General features: G+C 43.7%; 1 protein-coding gene across 4 annotated transcripts in view; it reads right to left on the reverse strand.

Annotated features, from left to right (window-relative positions):
* The window catches only part of BLM (BLM RecQ like helicase), a 68,891-nt gene extending 51,900 nt beyond the window's left edge, over positions 1-16,991 (reverse strand). Inside the window, exons 1-6 of one of the 4 annotated variants that reach the window (XM_029950550.1) lie at positions 16,950-16,971; positions 14,736-15,096; positions 6,437-6,538; positions 4,619-5,319; positions 3,379-3,538; positions 644-765 (exon numbers count right to left, since the gene is read on the reverse strand). In XM_029950550.1, coding sequence (XP_029806410.1) covers positions 644-765; positions 3,379-3,538; positions 4,619-5,319; positions 6,437-6,534 — 1,081 coding nt within the window. In that variant the 5' untranslated portion in view covers positions 6,535-6,538; positions 14,736-15,096; positions 16,950-16,971. The other 3 variants (XM_029950551.1, XM_029950549.1, XM_029950552.1) reach the window with 3 other exon arrangements.
* Between the last annotated feature and the right edge of the window lie 1,866 nt (positions 16,992-18,857).

The following is an 18,857-nucleotide window of genomic DNA, read 5'->3' on the forward strand; positions in this document are numbered from 1 at the left end:
AAACAGAAAGTATGAAACTTTGCCTGGACATAAAGCTGCAAACCCGGAGTATACACAAGGGATAAGCAGGAGGACGTAAGAGTTAAAAGACCTAACAGTATTTAGCCCTAAAAAAAGCGGGGGTGTGCGGTGGGGGGAGAGGCTTCTAGGAGCCTTAGACTTATTTCACAAAAGTTAAAGTTACAGGAAGACAAATTCTGGCTCAGTATGAGACATGATTTTCTCACAAGCAGTGTTTTCAAACCAGAGTATGAATTATCTTGTGAGGACACAAGTTTCGGAGTCGTTGGGGCCAATGCTGGCTGCTCAGCGCCCAGGGGCTGTTCTAGGTGGGGGGCCCGGTTCTGTGGGGGGGGAGGGGCAGTTCTGAGTGGGAGTCCAGGTCTGTGTAAGGGCCCACTTCTGTGAGGGGGGGCCCGGTTCTGTGGGGAGGCCCGGCTCTGTGTGGGAGTCCAGTTCCGTGTAAGGGCCCGGTTCCGTGTGAGGGGCCCGGTGAGGGTCCAGTTCCGTGTGGGGCCCGGTTCTGCACGAGGCCCATCGCATGCACCTCATGCTAGGCAGCCACAGGTTAAAAACACAGTCGCGCTTTCTTTTCAAACCTAAGTAGTTAAAATACGTGCTATGTCTGAAATAATTTTCATACCGTCATAGTCCGTGCTGGTTTCTGGATGGGGCCGCCACGCTGTCGTCTTCTCGGGTTTTGCCAAGTCCTGTGACGTGCTAGGAGCACCTTTTGTGTCAGAGGTGTCAAGGTCCTTTAATATACTGCAAATCAAAAAATTTAAAACCAACCGTAATACAGACTTAGACCAAATGCATAATTTTTCCTCTGATGTTTTTCCACCAGTGGCCAGACAATATGTAACAGAACAGAGAAACATGTTTTTGTCTCTTCTATTCTAGAACTTCTTTGGCTGGCTTTCAAAGTCTCCCATCCTCTGGCTCCAAGAGACCTCTCCGGTCGACCTCTAACCGTGTCCTTTCAGGAGCCCCCCCGTGGCGCCCCGGGGCGTTGCTCCCACGCCTCACAGGAGCCCAGCGCGGTCTGCCTGAAGGGGTCCGCCTCGTTCTCCTCTCGATTTGGAAAACCCACCATCCAATCTCTTCTGCCCAAATCACACTTGTTCTCCTCGGCCCAGGCCAAGTCTTACTTTTCGGCCTCCTCCGGCATATTCTCTCTCTTCTGAGGTTCCAAATCATTTTATCCAGCTTCTCTTGCTGGGCCAGGAGGGCTACATGTTTATCTGTACTAAGATGAACTCATGCAGATTATACGAAAATTCTCAACACGTATAAACATGCTCAGTCTAGGTGGATACAAGAAATACTTTAAACCAAATCAATGCGCACTAGACAAGTGTTAGAGAGGGTGCCATGGAAATACAGCACCTTCTGGAACTTGAGAAGGTGCTATGCCAAGGAGGGACGTTTGAGGAAACCTTGAACGGTGGGTACAGGAAAGGGGACGGACCATGAGGAGAGACAATAAAGACGATTCTCGACTCAGGAATCATTATACTTACCTCAAGGAGGATTTTAGAATGCAATCTGCTAACTAAAATCAAACAGTGAGGAATAACTATGCTTTACATAGTCTTTTAAAAAAATGATACCATCATGAAAGAAGGCCTTCTAATTTAGCAATGTTTTCTGGATTTTCAGTTTGGCTCGTTTAGCTCACGGGAGCGGAGGGGTATGGAACGGGCATAGCTGGACACAGAACTCAAGAGAGCGTGGGACCTGACGATGGAGCGCTCGGAGGGCCAGCTACCGGGGTTCAGGCACAGAGGAGACACAAAACAGGTTTCTCGTTTGGTTATATACCATCCGACCGTCCCACCTCTGAAATTAATTCAGAAGTCACAGCAGTGGTTTAAAACAAGATAAAGTACAGAAGAAAATGTACGTGTGTGTACTGCATCTGGTTAGAGCATCACTCGTGAGAATTCTGTTTTGGCTTTAAAATACATACAAATACGTATTCGAAGTTGCAATGGAAAATATGGAGACAGAATCTACACTGGGAATAACCTTGGAGATAAACATTTTCTAACTGCTCACAACCTAGGTAAAATTAACCTTGCTATGACAACCCGAAACACTACGCAGCCATTAAAAAGAATAAAGATAGACTATGTAGAAACATGGAAAACGTTTCTAAAATAATGTTAGGAGCAAAGAAGCAGAACGAAACATCAGAGTTACATGCTGATCACAGCCACGCAACAATCACACACGCCCGCAGAGAGGGATCAGCACGTAACGCGGGTACAGACAGTGGCCGGTCTGCTGCAAGTGCCCGACAACAAGCGTCCCGTTAGGCCGGCTGCGGCCTCACCGGACAACACACACGTGTCTAGTGAACAGAGAAGAAAAAGGCAGGTGTCGGCAGGAATCGGTCTGGCCCCGGGGACAGCCCTACGCTGCGTCTCCGTCCATGTGGCGTTAACTGTATCCCGCCCGGGCAGTGCCCGCTCCTCCCCGGGCCTCGGCGCCCCCACGGTTACACGAGAAGCTGGTTTAGAATCTACGCTCCACAGGGACTCTCACTCTGTCCCTCCACCTCCGGTAGCGCTGTCTGCCTTTCTACGGCAAGGGAGAGGGGACAGGGCGGCTCTCACAGGTGTTTCGTTTTGTCATCAAACGGTAAGGCCCCGCCAGCCTTTCCCAAGCCTCTTCCAACATCCCAACCCACCTGCTAAAACACAACCCCAGAGAAAGAGGTTATGCAGGCAAACACCTCCTTCTTGACTAAGGTGGTATCCTAGACGGACCTGTTCTCATTAAAACACTGGCTGACAGTACAGTAAACCCTCCACCACCCAACTGGACGGTCACCTAGGCTGGGTGGCAGACGGAGGTGGCACGGAATATCAGCATTTTAAGCTATTGAGGGCTGTGTGTACCATCCTTTCCCCACACTACCAGCTAACCACAACCATGTCACTGAGTCACTAGAATTCAGAGAATGACAAATACAATGGCCAATTCAGTACTGCAAGATAAGGAAAAAAAGAAAAAGGAAAGGAAAGGGAAAAAAAGGTCATATTTACTAAGTCACTCCCCAAATAAGGAGTTAATTTTATGTCATTTCAGGTCTAAGAGTTTGGAAAGACAGTGTTTTTAGGAATCTAGTCCACCTGTCAAAATCGACTCAATAAAACTATTTGGAAGTCCCATGTAATTAATCCTCATGGAACTTTACAGCTTTAGAATACCGTCAACTAAATAAAACATATCAACAGCGATTTCCTGATGATCTCATTTAGATATAAACTGTGCAGAGCAGGATATAAATCTACACAGATACTACCAAGCTACAGAGAATTGTTTCAGATATTCCAGAAATCGACAACGTTGATGAAGTAGCTGTTTTACCTAAGACATTTTAAGGAGGAAGAAGAGGCAGAGACCACTTCCTCTTCCGGAGAAGGCGGGACACAATCTACATCGTAATCCTCTTCGTCCAGCTCTACACATGGAGACTTCTCAACCGAATGTAATTCCGTTTCTTCCAAGGTCTTCTTTTCGCTACTCTCTAAAGTAAAACCAGGGACATGGGTTACTTTCGTCACTCCGAGTGAGTGCTCCAGACGAGTCACACCAGGCCAGGGCGCCCTCCTTCCACACCTCAGTGCAGGGCCGGGGTGGGCGGGGAGGGGGTTCTTCCTAAAGAATTACTGAGCCGACCGGATAAAGTCCAACGCATGTGGGGATGAAGCTAAAGATCTGCTTACGGACCTTCACGTCTGTCTCCAGGTAAATTATGAAACCCACGCCGAGGGGCGGCACTTCTGTTTTGCTCATATTTAAGTAAGAGGGAAGTACAACGAGTCAGTCTGAGAACTGCACACACGCTGTTAACTGTGCCGCCAAGACCCCCTCGTCACTCACGTCCTGCCAGAGTCAGCGTCCCTCCTGACCGTGTGGGAGAACGATGCCACGCGGCGGCTTCCTGGGGCACCTTTTACCCGACTTTCTCTTCATTAACAGCAGCACATTTGATTAGACTACAGTGTTGCTGACTGTCATCACCTCTCCATCCCCTGCCACCCGCTACTGACCTTGATGGGACTCAGGTACCTAAGAGTGTCAGCCTCATGTTTACAACTATTTCATACGTCGGCACTTCCACACACGGCTAATCTGAGCTGTCAGGTTCTACGACGGCAACACAGAGAATGATGTGAATGTGCAAAACTTTAAGAGCATAATTATATCATACTCGACGCCCCTATTAGGTGGGAGCAAGCCACCTAAGGAGTTGAGATGTACTCCACCTACGGAATTATGAGAGAAAGGCTCGGTTTCATATCCCAATTCTGCCACTAACCAGCCAGGAGACCATTAGGAAACCATTTAACCTCTACGGACTTTATTTTCTTCACAAGTAAAATTATAGGGCTATCGTTGGTGTTTATATAATAACAGTAGCAGAATAAAATCTTTCCGTTTCCTCTGTAGGTCCTCCTCAAGAATGTGGCCAACACACTGTCCAGTAAGTTCCTCCAAAGGGCCTACGGACAAACACCGTACTCTGTGCTACCGGCCCCAACGCCTGGCTCTGCGTAAATCACCACGACCCGCATACTGAGAGGAGATAAAACAGAACCTTTACCTCCTTCATTTCCCAAGTGCGTCTGTAAAGGGGGACCGTCCTGAGCGTGGCCCCGCGGCAGCGCTTCGGGAATGGGGTCGTCGTCAATGCAAATCACGTCATTGCTTAACCACTGCGAGTTGTCCTTCCGTTCCTGAGTCACACATGCGCGCTCGCTTTCCGAGGAGGACGGAGTCACATCAGCCTTTACTGCACTTGCTCGGGGAGGCGGGGCTTGAGAACAGCTTCTCTTGGTCCTTCTGGATCTCTGAGCAGTGCTCACTCTGACAGTGCGGTTTCTGCACGGTGTCACAAATGCCCGTGAATTTCCAGAAATATCGAAGTCATCCATATCATCCCAATCATTGATGGTAACACAAGAGTCTGATGACGAACTAAACTCTAATTTCTTGGAAATAGCACTGCTGGACTTCTCTACAACCGATGTGTTGTGGGCACTGCAGAACCCTCCCCGCGGGACCTGCGGCAGACCTGGGGGCAACGGTTGTGAGACAGCCCTCCTGGCCGGCGGCCCTGCGGGAGCACTTTTAGAGTCACTGCCCCTCGGCGGCTGACATGCGAGGGGCGGCGAAGCCTCACCGAAGGAAAAGGCGTCAGTGACATTCACGCTTTTATCACCTAACACAGGTGCTTTTGCTACTGACACGCGAGTGACAGACACATTGTTGGCTGAAGAGATTTTCTTTTTAAAAGTGAAACCTCTGAAAAATAATCGAAAAACTGAATTAGACCAATGACTTTTAACAAACCCACTGACAACACAAAACTCTGTTACTGATGTATAGAGCAACTCACCTTAACTGTTTCACAAATGAGCAAAGAAACGTTTCCCTCTCTGGTTTCAAAATGTGTCAGGTAACTTCAGTTATATTTTGTGTGCACTGATCTCTCTTCTTTTTTTTTTAAGTTTACATTATTTATTTTGAGAGAGAGAGCATGGGAGGGGCAGAGACAGAGGGGAAAAGAGAGAGAGAGAGAGTCCTAAGCAGCAGCGTAGAGCCTGATGCCAGCCTCAAACTCATGTACTGTGAGATCCTGATCTGAGCTGAAATCAAGAGTCAGACGCTTAACTGTCTGAGACACCCGGGTGCCTCAGTATGCTCTGATCTTTCTAATTCAGAAGCTAAGTATTTGATTTTGAGAGTGTCCAGGCCATTCCCACTACTTTATCTCTCAGGCCAGCCATCCTTAGTGAATAGAACCTCCCGTGGGATGGGACAGCACCCAAGAAATAGAAAAGAAACTCAAATGTGGCAATTTGTTGTGACTCTGATACAAGTTTTATGGAGATAAGAGGCAAAAAAACCCAAAGAGCCTTCACTAAGATCTGAAAAACAAGCAAGAGGCAGGTATCCTGGACATATATGGGGTTTAGTGACATGGTTCAATGGTAACTTTAACGTCAAGTGCCCAAAACAGTGTCTAGTCTTGGTAAAGGCACAGTAAAGAACACAAATTAAGTTTCATTAGAAGGGAGTTTCCTTCCAGTCTAGCTCAGAGGAGAGAACAGAACTGGAGAGCTATTGTTTCCTTATAAACTGTTCTTGGAATGGATGTAAAATTATTTTAAAATATTAAAATACTTATTTGCCCAAATTTATAAGATTCGCTATTCATTCATCCCACAAATATTTACTGAGCAAGCATTATGCGCCAGGCACAATGCAAAGGCGCTGAACAATTCAGCACCCGGTGCTGCTGAAACATGTCCTACTGTGAAGCTGAGCCTCACTTCCGGATCTGCACAGTGGAAGGGTCAAAAGGAAAGAGATCTCAGATACTGCGGGTCAGTGCCTGGATGACAGTCGAAATACTTACGAAGATTTCGGTTTCGAAAGACTCAGTGTGTTACTAAGTTTTCTGGCTGAATGGCGTTCTAGTTGCTCCCGTAGATTATTCTGGGGAACAGCAGCCATGATCCTAAAGAGTGAGGAAAAGAACTATCAGCACAGTTACGTACATCACATTAATCACAGTCTTTCTTGGGGGTGGGGCCAGGGGCGGAGCACTGTTCCAACTGTGCCCAGATGAATTGGGTTTTGTTGGGTCAATAAATTATTTTGACACTTTTTATGAATGGTGAAATTTAAAATATATAATCTTTAGAGAACTCAGTGACTCATTAAAAAGGAGTAACATCGGAATCATAGGGGTCCCAGAAGATGAAGAGAGAGAAAAAGGGGTAGAAAATGTATGGAGTAAATCACCGTGGAAAACTTTCCTAACCTAGGGAAAGACACAGACATCAAAATCCAGGAGGCACAGAGGATTCCCATTAGATTCAACCAAAACCGACCATCAACAAGGCATATCATATAGTCAATTCACAAATACTCAGGCAAGGAAAGAATCATGAAAGCAGCAAGGGAAAAAAAAATCCTTAAGCTACAAGGGAAAAGAGACCAGGTTTGCAGCAGACTTATCCTATAAACCTGGCAGACCAGAAAGGAGTGGCAGGATATAGTCAATGTGCTGAATCAGAAAAATATGCAGCCAAGAATTCTTTATCCAGCAAGGCATTCATTCAAAATAGAAGGGGAGATAAAAAGTTTCCCAGACAAAAATGAAAGGAGTTCCTGACCACTATACTAGCCCTGGAAGAAAATTTAAGGGGGACTCTCTGAGGGGAGAAAAGATAAAACAAACAAAACAACAACAACAAAAACCCAAAAGACCAACAGCAACAAAGACTAGAAAGGACTAGAGAGCACCACCAGGAACTCCAACTCTCCAGGCAAAATAAAGACAATAAAGTCATATCTTTCAGTACCCACTCTAAACGTCAATGGTCTAAATGCTCCAATCAAAAGAAGTAGGGCAACAGAATGGATAAGACAGAATCCATCTATATTCTATTTAAAAGAAACCCAGTTTAGACCTAAAGACACCTTCAGATTGGAAAGTTAGGGGATGAAAGGGGATGGAGGGGATTTGGAGACCATCATGCTAACAGTCACCAAAAGAAAGCCGGAGTAGCCATACTTATATCAGACAATGGAGACTTTAAAACAAAGACTGTAACAAGAAATGAAGAAGGGCATCATATCATAATTAAAAGGTCTATCCACGAAGAAGATCTAACAATTGTAAACATTTATGCTCTATACGTGGCAATACCCAAATATATAAATCAGTCAGAAACATAAAGTCATTGATAATTATACCATAATAGTAGGGGACTTCAAAACCCCACTTACAGCAAAGGAAAGATCATCTAAATAGAAAATCAACCAGGAAATAATGGTTTTGAATAAAACACTGGACTGGGTAGACTTATCAGATATATTCAGAACATTTCATCCTAAAGCAGCAGGATACACATTCTTCTCCAGTGCACATGGAACATTCCCCAGAATAGATCACATACTGGGACATAAATCAGCCCTCAACAAGTACAAAAAGATTGAGATCATACTGTGCATATTTTCAGACCACAACACTATGAAACTTGAAATCAACCACAAGAAAAAATTTGGAAAGATAACAAATACTTAGAGACTAAAGAACATCTTACTAAAGAATGAATGGGCTAACCAAGAAGTTAAAGAGAAAATTAAAAAGTACATGGAAGCCAATGAAAATGTTAACACCACAGCCCAAAACCTCTGAGATGCAGAAAGGCAGTTAGCTGTAAGAGGGAAGTACATAGCAATCCAGGCCTTAATAAAGAAGGAAGAAAGGTCTCAGAGACACAACCTAACATTACACCTTAACGAGCTGGAAAAAGAACAGCAAATAAAAACTAAAACCAGTAGAAGACAGGAAATAAGCAGAAATCAATGCTATTGAAACCAAAAAACCAATAGAACAGATCAATGAAACCAGGAGCTAGTTCTTTGAAAGAATTAACAAAACTGATAAACCCAGAGCCAGTTTGATCAAAAAGGAAAGGACCCGAATAAATAAAATCAAGAATGCAAGAGGAGATCAAAACCAACAAAGCAGAAACACACACAATAATAAGACAATATTATGAGCAATTATACGCCAATCATTTTGTTGGAATGAAATGGAAGAAACGGACAAATTCCTAGAAACATATAAACTACCAAAACCCAAACAGGAAGAAATAGAAAATTTGAACAGACCCATAATCAGCAAAGAAATTGAATTAGTGATCAAAAATCCCAAAAAACAAGAGTCTAGGGTCGAATGGCTTTCCAAGGGAATTCTACCAGACATTTAAAGAAGAGTTAACACCTATTCTTTCAAAGCTGTTCCAAAAAATAGAAATGGAAGGAAAACTTCCAAACTCATCCTATGAAGCCAGCCTTACCTTGATTCTAAAACCAAAGACCCCACTAAAAAGGAGAACTCCATACCAATTTCCCTGATGAACATGGATGCAAAACCCCTCAACAAGATACTTGCCAACCAGATCAAATGATACATTTAAAAGAATTATTCACCATGACCAAGTGAGATTTATACCTGGGATGTGGGGCTGGTTCAAAAGCTGCAAAACAATAAATTGTTCTGTGATCCATCACATCAATAAAGGAAAAGAACCACACGATCCTCTCAATAGATGCAGAGAAAGCATTTAACAAAATACAGCATCCTTTCTTGATAAAAACCCTCAAGAAAGTAGGAAGAGGCGATCATACCTCAAGATCATAAAAGCCATACATGAAAGACCCAGTGCTAATATTATCCTCCATGGGGAAAAACTGAGAGCTTTCCCCCTAAGGTCAGAACAAGACAAGGAGGTCAACCCTCACCACTGTTACCCAACACAGTATTGGAAGTCTTAGCCTCATCAACCAGACAACACAAAGGAATAAAAGGCATCCAAATTGGCCAGGAGGAGGTCAAACTTTCACTATTCACAGATGACAGGATACTGTATATGGAGAACCCAAAAGATTCCACCAAAAAACTGCTAGAACTGATCCATGAATTCAGCAGTTGCAGGATACAAAGTCATACACAGAAATCAGTTGTTTCTATACACCAATAATGAAGCAACAGAAAGAGAAATCAAGGAATTGATCCCATTTACAATTGCATCCGAAATCATAAAATACCCAAGAATAACCTAACCAAGGAAGTGAAAAATCTATACACTAAAAACTATAGAAAGAAACAAACTATATGAAAGAAATTGAAGAAGACACAAAAAAAGGAAAAATATTCCATGCTCATAGATTAGAAAAACATGGTTAAAATGTTGATACTACCAAAAGCAATCTACATATTCAATGCAATCCCTATCAAAATAACACCAGCATTCTTCACAGAGCTAGAACAAACAATCCTAAAATTTGTATCAAATAAGAAAAGACCCTGAATAGCCAAAGCAATCTTGAAAAAGAAAACCAAAACTGGAGGCATCACAATCTTGGACTTCAAACTGTATTACACAGCTGTAATCATCAAGGCAGTGTGGTACTGGCACAAAAACATACACTCAGACCAATGGAACAGAATAGAGAGCCCAGAAACAGACCCACAAACGTATGGCCCACTAATCTTTGACAAAGCAGGAAAGAATATCCAAAGGAATAAAGACAGTCTCTTCAGAAAGTGGTGCTGGGAAAACTGGACAGCGACATGCAGAAAAATGAACCTGGATCACTTTCTTACACCATACACAAAAATAAACTCACAACGGATAAGAGACCTAAATCTAAGACGGGAAGCCATCAAATCCCAGAGGAGAAAGTAGGCAAAAACCTCTTTGACCTTGGCTGCAGCAACTTCTTACTCAACACGTCTCCACAAGGAAGCAAAACAAAAGCAAAACTGAACTATTGGGACCACATCAAAATAAAAGCTTCTGCATAGCAAAGGAAACAATCAGCAAAACTAAAAGGCAATTGATGGAATGGGAGAAGATATTTGCAAACGACATATAAGATAAAGGGTTAGTATCCAAAATCTATAAAGAACGTATCAAACCCAACACCCAAAAAATCAATAACCAGGTGAAGAAATGGGGAAGATATGAACAGACACTTCTCTAAAAAAGACATCCAGATGGCTAACAGACCCATGAAAAAAATGCTCAACATCACTCATCATCAGGGAAAGACAAATCAAAACCACAATGAGATACCACCTCACATCTGTCAGAATAGCTGACATTCACAACTCAGGCAACAACATGTTGGCGAGGATGAGGAGAAAGAGGATCTTTTTTGTACTGCTGGTGGGAATGCAAACTGGTGCAGCCACTCTGGAAAACAGTGTGGAGGCTCCTCAAAAAATTAAAAATAGAACTACCCTACAACCCAGCAAATGCACTACTAGGAATTTATCCAAGGGATACAGGTGTGCTGTTTTGAAGGGGCACATGCACCCTAATGTTTATAGCAGCGCTACTGACAACAGCCAAAGTATGGAAAGAGCCCAAATGTCCATCAACAGATGAATGGATAAAGAAGCCATTGTGTGTGTGTGTGTGTGTGTGTGTGTGTGTGTGTGTATGTATATATGTATGTATATATATGAATATATATATATATATATGATGGACTATTACTCAGCAATCAAAAAGAATGAAATCTTGTCATTTGCTAAGCGAAAAGTAGTCAGAGAAAGGCAAATATCATATGAATTCACTCATATGAGGAATTTAAGAGACTTAAATATAGAGAATAAACTGAGGGTTGCTGGAAGAATTATGGGAGGGGGGATGGGCTAAATGGGTGAGGGGCACTAAGGAATCTACTCCTGAAATCACTGTTGTACCATGTGCTAACTAACTTGGATATAAATTTAAAAATTAATTAATTAATTAAAAAAACAGGATTGATGCAACAGAAAAAGGGAGTAACTGCTTTGAGAGGAGTGATAAAATGTCCTCAGAGACTTAATGAAAGATATTGGAAATATGAAGTTGGATATTTGGTTATTAAAAAAAGAACTAATTGGGGGCACCTGGGAGGCTCAGTCGGTTAAGCGTCTGGCTTCGGCTCAGGTCATGATCTCACGGTTCGTGGGTTCGAGCTCCGCGTCAGGCTCTGTGCTGACTGCCAGCTTGGAGCCTAGAGCCTGTTTTGGATTCTGTGTCTCCCTCTCTCTCTCTGACCCTCCCCTGATCATACTGTCTCTCTCTCTCTCTCTCAAAAATAAAATAAAAAGCATTAAAAAAAATTTAAAAAAAAAAGAACTAATTGTTTTAAAAAAGTAAAGTAGCCGCTGTAAAGCAGTCGGTGGACGAGCTGAGCAGCACTTAGTTACTGAGCTGGACTCTGGTAGACAACGGTCAGAAGATACAGAAAAGAGGAGGAGGAAGTGGACAAGAGAGAATATGCAAGGAGGTCACAGTGTGAATTTGATCTGTGAGAATCACACAAGTAATTAAATAAATGGAATGTACTTGAAGAAAAAATAAGTAAAATAAATAACCTTTAACTCGCTGAAAGCTTACTTCACTAGCAAAATGACCTGGACTCCCCAGGAACAAGCCGAAATAAGCACAAAAGACATCGGAGAAGAGATAACCGGGAAGGCGTCTGGAGGAGGGCGGGGCGGGGCTTGGGCCCGGGAAGCCAGACACGCCCAGGAAGCCTGCGGGGAACCCAGAGCAGACAGTCAGCTCCCCGTCCAAGGGGACGACCGGGGAGGAAGAAGGCTCGCCAGCGAGAGCGGCGGTTTGCTGGGAGAAGCCGGACTTCCCGACGAGCAAGTCTTGGCCTGAAGGAGCACTTGCACCACGCAGATGTACCCCCCTCGCGCGACAAACGTGAAACTGCAGAGCTGCAGCCCAGGGTAAGGCACAGCCTCAGCTGCCCGAAAATTCCTGGGGCTGGAGGAGGATGGGAGAGCTGAAATCCGAGGCTGTAACACTCTCGTTCCAGAGTGCCTGGGGGCTCCGCCGGCTAAGCATCCAACTCTGGATTTTCGTTAGGGCCATGATCTCACGGTTCGTGAGTCTAAGCCCTGCATTTGGCTCTGCGCGGACAGTGTGAAGCCTGCCGGGGATTTCCTCTCTCCCTTTTTCTCTGCCTCTTCCCCCAAATAAATAAACATTAAAAAAAAACAATCTCACTCAAGCTGATAGTTAGAATCCCTCTCCCATTCCATTTTCACCAGAGACCTGCTTTTATTTAATGCCATGTACCTTAGGAAGAAGGGTTAAAACACTAGATGACATTCATGGAAATACAAAGTTTTGCATAAATCACTACCCATTCACTGATGGAAATAACCGGTTTAACAGCTGTTTTACTGGGTTTTTTAAAGTTTATTTTAGTAATCTCTCAAACTCATGACCCCAAGATCAACAGCCACGCACACGCTCCTCTGACTGAGCCAGCCACCCCTTTCACCTTATTTTCCTTTTTTTAAAAAGTTTGTTTTTGAGAGAGAGAGAGCGCGCACGCGAGAACAAGGGAGTGAGCAAGCACATGCGCACAAGCGAGCGAGCGTGAGCAGGGGAGGGGCAGGGGGAGAGAGAATCCCAAGCAGGCTCCATGCTCCATGGAGCCCAACTCCGATCTCACAACCTTGAGATCATGACCTGCGCTGAAATCAAGAGTTGGATGCTTAATCCACTGAGCCACCCAGGCACCCCTCAAATGGTGTATTTTCATCCTGTCATTCCTCCTTTATTCATTACCTGGAATAGTTCTATCAAGAGAAGTCTCTTCTGACCTACTATTTTGTTACCTAGTGTACTACGTTCACTTAGAAAAGACAGGATACGTATTAGATTCTTTCCTTTATTAATTTTCAAAATAATGACTTCATTTTCTAACAACCTCCAATGATGCTCAGTTTTCTTGCAGTATTATAATAAACTCCTAGGTTAAACATATTAGGTATATATATATATTATTATTATTTTTTTTTAGGTTTACCTATTTTGAGATAGAGAGTGAATGCACGTGCATGGACAAACAGGGGAGGCACAGAGAGAGAGGAGAGAGAGAGTCCCAAGCAGGCTCTGCAGTGCTGGCGCTGAGCCTGACTCGAATTCACGAACCATGAGATCATGACCTGAACCAAAACCAAGAGCCAGAGGCTTAACCAACTGAACCACCCGGGCGCTCCCACTTTAGGTGTATTTTAGGGCAACACAGTTATCAGTCTTATTGATTCTCTACTTGTTTCCTGTTTGGCCGGCTTTGGACGCTGCCTCAGGAGCCCCTGCTAACACAGCCCTAGCGCGGTCTTACCACCTGCGGTGAGAAGCTCTCCGAGGCTGATCTTGTGCATTGTCTGCTCCAGCCTTAGAATCAGCCATTTCCCCAAAGGGCTCTGATTTCTTTTTCCATGGAGAAGATATATATTTTCTTAAGTTTATTTATTTTGAGTGATAAGAGCACAAGACAGAGAATCCAAAGCAGCCTCTGCACCATCAGGGCAGAGCCCAGTGTGGGGCTTGAACTCATGGAACCGTGAGATCATGACCTGAGCTGAAACAGTGAGTCAGAGGCTTAACGGACTGGGCCACCCAGGCGCCCTCGCAGAGAGTATGTTAAGACCACAGTCTCTGTGTGTCCAAAGGCACCTTTCCATTTTGTTACTATTTTTTTTTTTTAATCTAAGTTCTGTGCCCAACATGAGGCTCAAACTCACGACCCTGAGATCAAGAGCTGCACATTCTACTGACTGAGCCAAGCAGGCGCCCCTACAAGGAAATGCTTCTTTTTTTTTTTAATCCTACAAGTAGCTAAGCAAGAGAAGTATCACATTTGTATAGAGAGAATTCCTTCTGACTAATTGAGGGACACAGCATTTATAAGATCCTCAGCATCCAAGACCCACGCAACTTTCATTCACATGTGACAAGAAAAATATCTTTTTGGAGTTTGAACATTGTAAGATGGAAGCCTTACCTTCAAAACTGGCTGTTAAGAAAATGTTCAAATAGCAACACTGACTTTATTTATTTTTTTGTTTTGTTTACTTACTGTTGAGACAGAGAAAAACAGAGCATGGGGAGGGGAGGGGCCGAGAGAGGAGACACAGAATCCGAAGCAGCTCCAGGCTCTGGGCTGTCGGCACAGAGCCCAACGCGTTCATACCCACGAACCAGGAGATCATGACCTGAGCCGAAGCCAGACCCTTACCCGACCGAGCCCCCCAGGCGCCCTGCAACACTGACTTTAAAAGTAAAAGCTTAGGCAGATGGAAGCGGGCAGCAGATTCTGTGCCCCGGCCTCACCAGGAAACTACTCATGTCCCTGTGGATCCGAAGCAGAATTTCCTGAGAACACGTGACGGATGGAGAAGAAAAAACTGATGACGGCTGCGAAGGCCCCGATGTCACATGCTAAGCTGGTATCTTCGGACGGTCACGGACTTACGCTACCATCCGGAACAATAAAACGCTGCTTGGCCATTGTCCGGGTCAGTCTGCGGAGCGCGAGACTGATGAAGTCAGTGTCACAGGGATCCGTCCCCTGTGCCGTCACAAGTACAGGCGGACCTCACCGACACGGTCCACTCCACTCACAGCTCCACAGGGATGCCTGAACCCCCCCACCCCTGAAACTGCACTGGAACTGCCGGTGGCCGTGAGCTTCCTGGGTTGTTAAATAAAAGAAATTATAATAAACTGTTAAATTTTTTCAGCATTTAAAAATGAACAAAAACAAAAACGTAAGAAGTTAGTGGAAGGAGCAGACGGTCAGAGTTGACCAGGTCTATGAGACGCGTGCTAGGAACACTAGCAGGACAAGCATTGCGGCTGCGACGCGCACAGGCATCCCCGCCAAAGGTTAGAGAGAGACTGCAGGAAAACAGCCACAAAGGAAGAAAGTGTTCTTTCTTCTCTCGTTTTTCTTTCTTTCTTTCTTTGGCAGACAGAATTCCTCTTCTTTCAAATAAATGAGACTAAAGTTGCTATTTTGGGGTCTATCAAAATCCGTACTACCTTCTCTCTAGGTCAAGCCTTTTATTCTTCTTGTTCTCATGAGATGGCTATTTCAGGACATGGGGACAGGCTACCAAAAAGGCTGCTCTTAAGAAATTCAAGGCCAACTTCCATTCAGGTACGTCTTACACTGCTTCCCGTCTTCCGCTAGTAGCGCAGGCTTCGGGGGTGAGCCCTGCGTGGTTACTATTCAGAGGGAAGCCACCTTCCAGGGCGGAAGTGGGAGCCAGTCATGACCTTAGGAGCCTCAGTGTTACCGCGACAGGGCCCCAGGGGCGAGCGACACTCTCGCCTCGGATCAAATCTACCATCAAGCAAACAATTTCTAGATAAAGAGAGACTTTTGACTGGGATTTTATAAAAGTAGGTTTTCTCCGTCTATTGTCACATATAGTTTGTCTTCTGGGACGAGGCATATCTCTGCATGACTCACCTGAGGAAAGCAGAGCTGTCAAAACTCATAATCCCACTGTATCCCACAAGAAAGGAAAATTCATTAATTACTGGGGATCAGGCGGTTGCTGGGTCCATTTGTCCAAAGATCTTACATACTACTGTTTTTATTACACAGGTTTAAATGGTCTCTCTTTTTAAAATCCATAGTAAAAATGTATTCAAAGTAATGATATGTCATTTAACATATATCATTTTAACAGTTTAATCAATAAAAATCAGTGTGATCAGGGGTGCCTAGGTGGCTCAGTCAGGTAAGCACCTGACTTTGGCTGAGGTCATGGTCTCGCTGTTTTTGAGTTTGAGCCCCACATTGGGCTCCCTGCTGTGAGCACAGAGCCTGCTTCAGATCCTCTGTGTCCCTCTCTCTCTGCCCCTCTCCTGTGTGCGTGCACACATGTGCACTGTCTCAAAAGTAAACATTAAAAAAATTCTTTTTAATTAAGTATGATCAGATCAACAGATTTTGAAAATACATTTCTATTGGGGTAAAACATGCATGCAATAAAGTGCACTGATTTTAGATGTCTCAATATACTTATATATTCACCTATAAAAACAACATTCAGGGGCGCCTGGGTGGCTCAGTTGGTTAAACGTCCGGCTTTGGCTCAGGTCATGATCTCACAGTTCGTGGGTTCAAGCCCCGTGTCAGGCTGTGCTGACAGCTGGCTCAGAGCCTGGAGCCTGCTTCGGATTCTGTATCTCCCTCTCTCTCTGACCCTCCCCTGTTAGTGCTCTCTCTGTCTCTCAAAAATAAAAAAATAATAATAAAATAAAAAAACATAAAAAAAGCAACATTCATATCACAGTATAGAACACTTCTAGCACCTCAATCTGCTTTCTTTTTCCCTTCCCCAGTTAACATATGACAGATGTAACCACTCTATCACGAATGATTAGTTTTTCCTATTCTTGAACTTATTTATTCATATATATAGGATCATACAGTATGTACTATTAATGCGTTTTTGAAAATCCATTTGACAAAACTCAAACCACTTCTGATACATTAAAATACACGGAATTCAAGTTAAAATCAAGGGGTACCTGGGTGGCTCAGTCAGTTAAGTGTCCAACTCAATCTCAGTTCAGGTCTTGATCTCAGGGTCGTAAGTTCAAGCCCCAAATTGGGCTCTGTGCTGGGCACGAAGCCCGCCTAAAAAAAAAAGACACACAAAAAAAGAAGTTAAAATGGAGACCCACTGTATTATCCTGTATTTTACAATAGGGGTGAATCAATTAAAAAATAGGGGCAAAATATGAAGCGGTTCTCCTAGTTGCACTCTCATATTGGATATTTTTGCCAACGCAAAATTATTCAAAAAGGAAAATACTAGAAAAGAAGAGATGAGAATATCATTACATGTAGACAATATGATTACATACCAACACAATCCAAAGAAAATCAGTCATAACAATAGATAATTAAAACTTCAGCAAAGTGGTTAAATAAAAGATAAATAGAAGTCCACAGAAGTCAAATGCATTCTTATGTAGTGGTAATAACTAACTAGAAAACACAATTTTTAAAAAGCATTCAGTTAACAATAGCAATGAAAAGTCTTACACTACCAATTAACCTAGCAAAAGACATACATCTTCATGATATAAAGAAAATGACCAAGTATTACTGGGAGAAAAAAAGAAGAATTTAGAAAAATAGAGAAATATATTTGTTCTTCAATGAAAAGGTTTAAACATCATTAAGATAAAGTTTTTCAATAAATCAAATCATGAGCTTAGCAGAATTCCAAATAAAACATCACAGAATACTTCACAAAACAACAAAATGCTTTAAAAAAAATCTTTTTTAATGTTTATTTATTTTTGAGAGAGAGAGAGAGACAGAGTGTGAGTGGGGAAGGGCAAAGAAAGAGAGACACACAGAATCTGAAGCAGGTTCCAGGCTCTGAGCTGTCAGCACAGAGCGTGATGCGGGGCTTGAACTCACAGATCGTGAGATCATGACCTGAGCCGAAATCGGACGCTTAACCAACTGAGCCACCCAGGCGCCCCTCAACAGAATGCTTCTAAAGTTCATTTGACAAAAGCCCAAGACAAGAATACTAAGTAACACTGGGGTTGCAACTAGCATTAGAAATGCAAGCATATTAAATGTAACAGGAGTTTAAATGGCATGACGCTCATCTTTAAAAAAGAGAAACAGGGGTGCCTGGGTGGCTCAGTCGGTTGGGCATCGACTCCTCGTTTCGGCTCAGGTGATCTCAGGCTCCTGGGATCCAGCTTGAGATTCTCTCCCCTCCCCACCTCTCCCCTGCATACTCTCCTCTCTCCCCCTCCTCTCAAAATAAATAAACCTAAAATAAAATCTAGTCGCCAAAACACGTTTAATGTGTGATGAAAGAAACACAACAAAAGAGAGAAAGGAATCCGTCTTTAACCAGCGTGGGCGGGGTCCTCAGTCAGCAACAGCCTCCGGCTCCGGAGCGGACGCGGACTCACGGCCAGGTCCGGCCCGCAGCCGGTGTTCTCGTAGAAAACGCTGGCCGGAAACAACCACGCTCACTTGTTCACCGGCTACGGCTGCGTTAGCCCCGCAGCTGGGTAGTTACCACAACAGACTACCTAGTCTGCAAAGCCTAGAAGATTTACTATCTGGCCTTTTATAAGAAAGGTTTGAGAGTTGCTCTAGATTACTGTTGGGTGAAAAAAAGGGAATTATTAAATACATCAAATATCTGGTAAGAAGTTAAAAAAATTATTAGGCCAAAATGTACACGAATGTGAGCAATCAGAGAGTTACGGAAAGCCCTGAAATTGCTTTGGTCTAAGACAGATGCTAATTCTGAGAATCAGGACATCAGTTTTGACAGCCTTGTTGGGAAAAGATGGACAGAGTCCGAGTTAAGGGCTAACCAGGGTGGGAAATGTTCTGCTCCCAAACCAGCACCCGAAGGGGTAAAGGAAAATTAAATTCCATTTCTATCCCTGGTA

Source organism: Suricata suricatta, chromosome 9 (assembly GCF_006229205.1).
Source record: "Suricata suricatta isolate VVHF042 chromosome 9, meerkat_22Aug2017_6uvM2_HiC, whole genome shotgun sequence".
NCBI lineage: Eukaryota > Metazoa > Chordata > Mammalia > Carnivora > Herpestidae > Suricata > Suricata suricatta.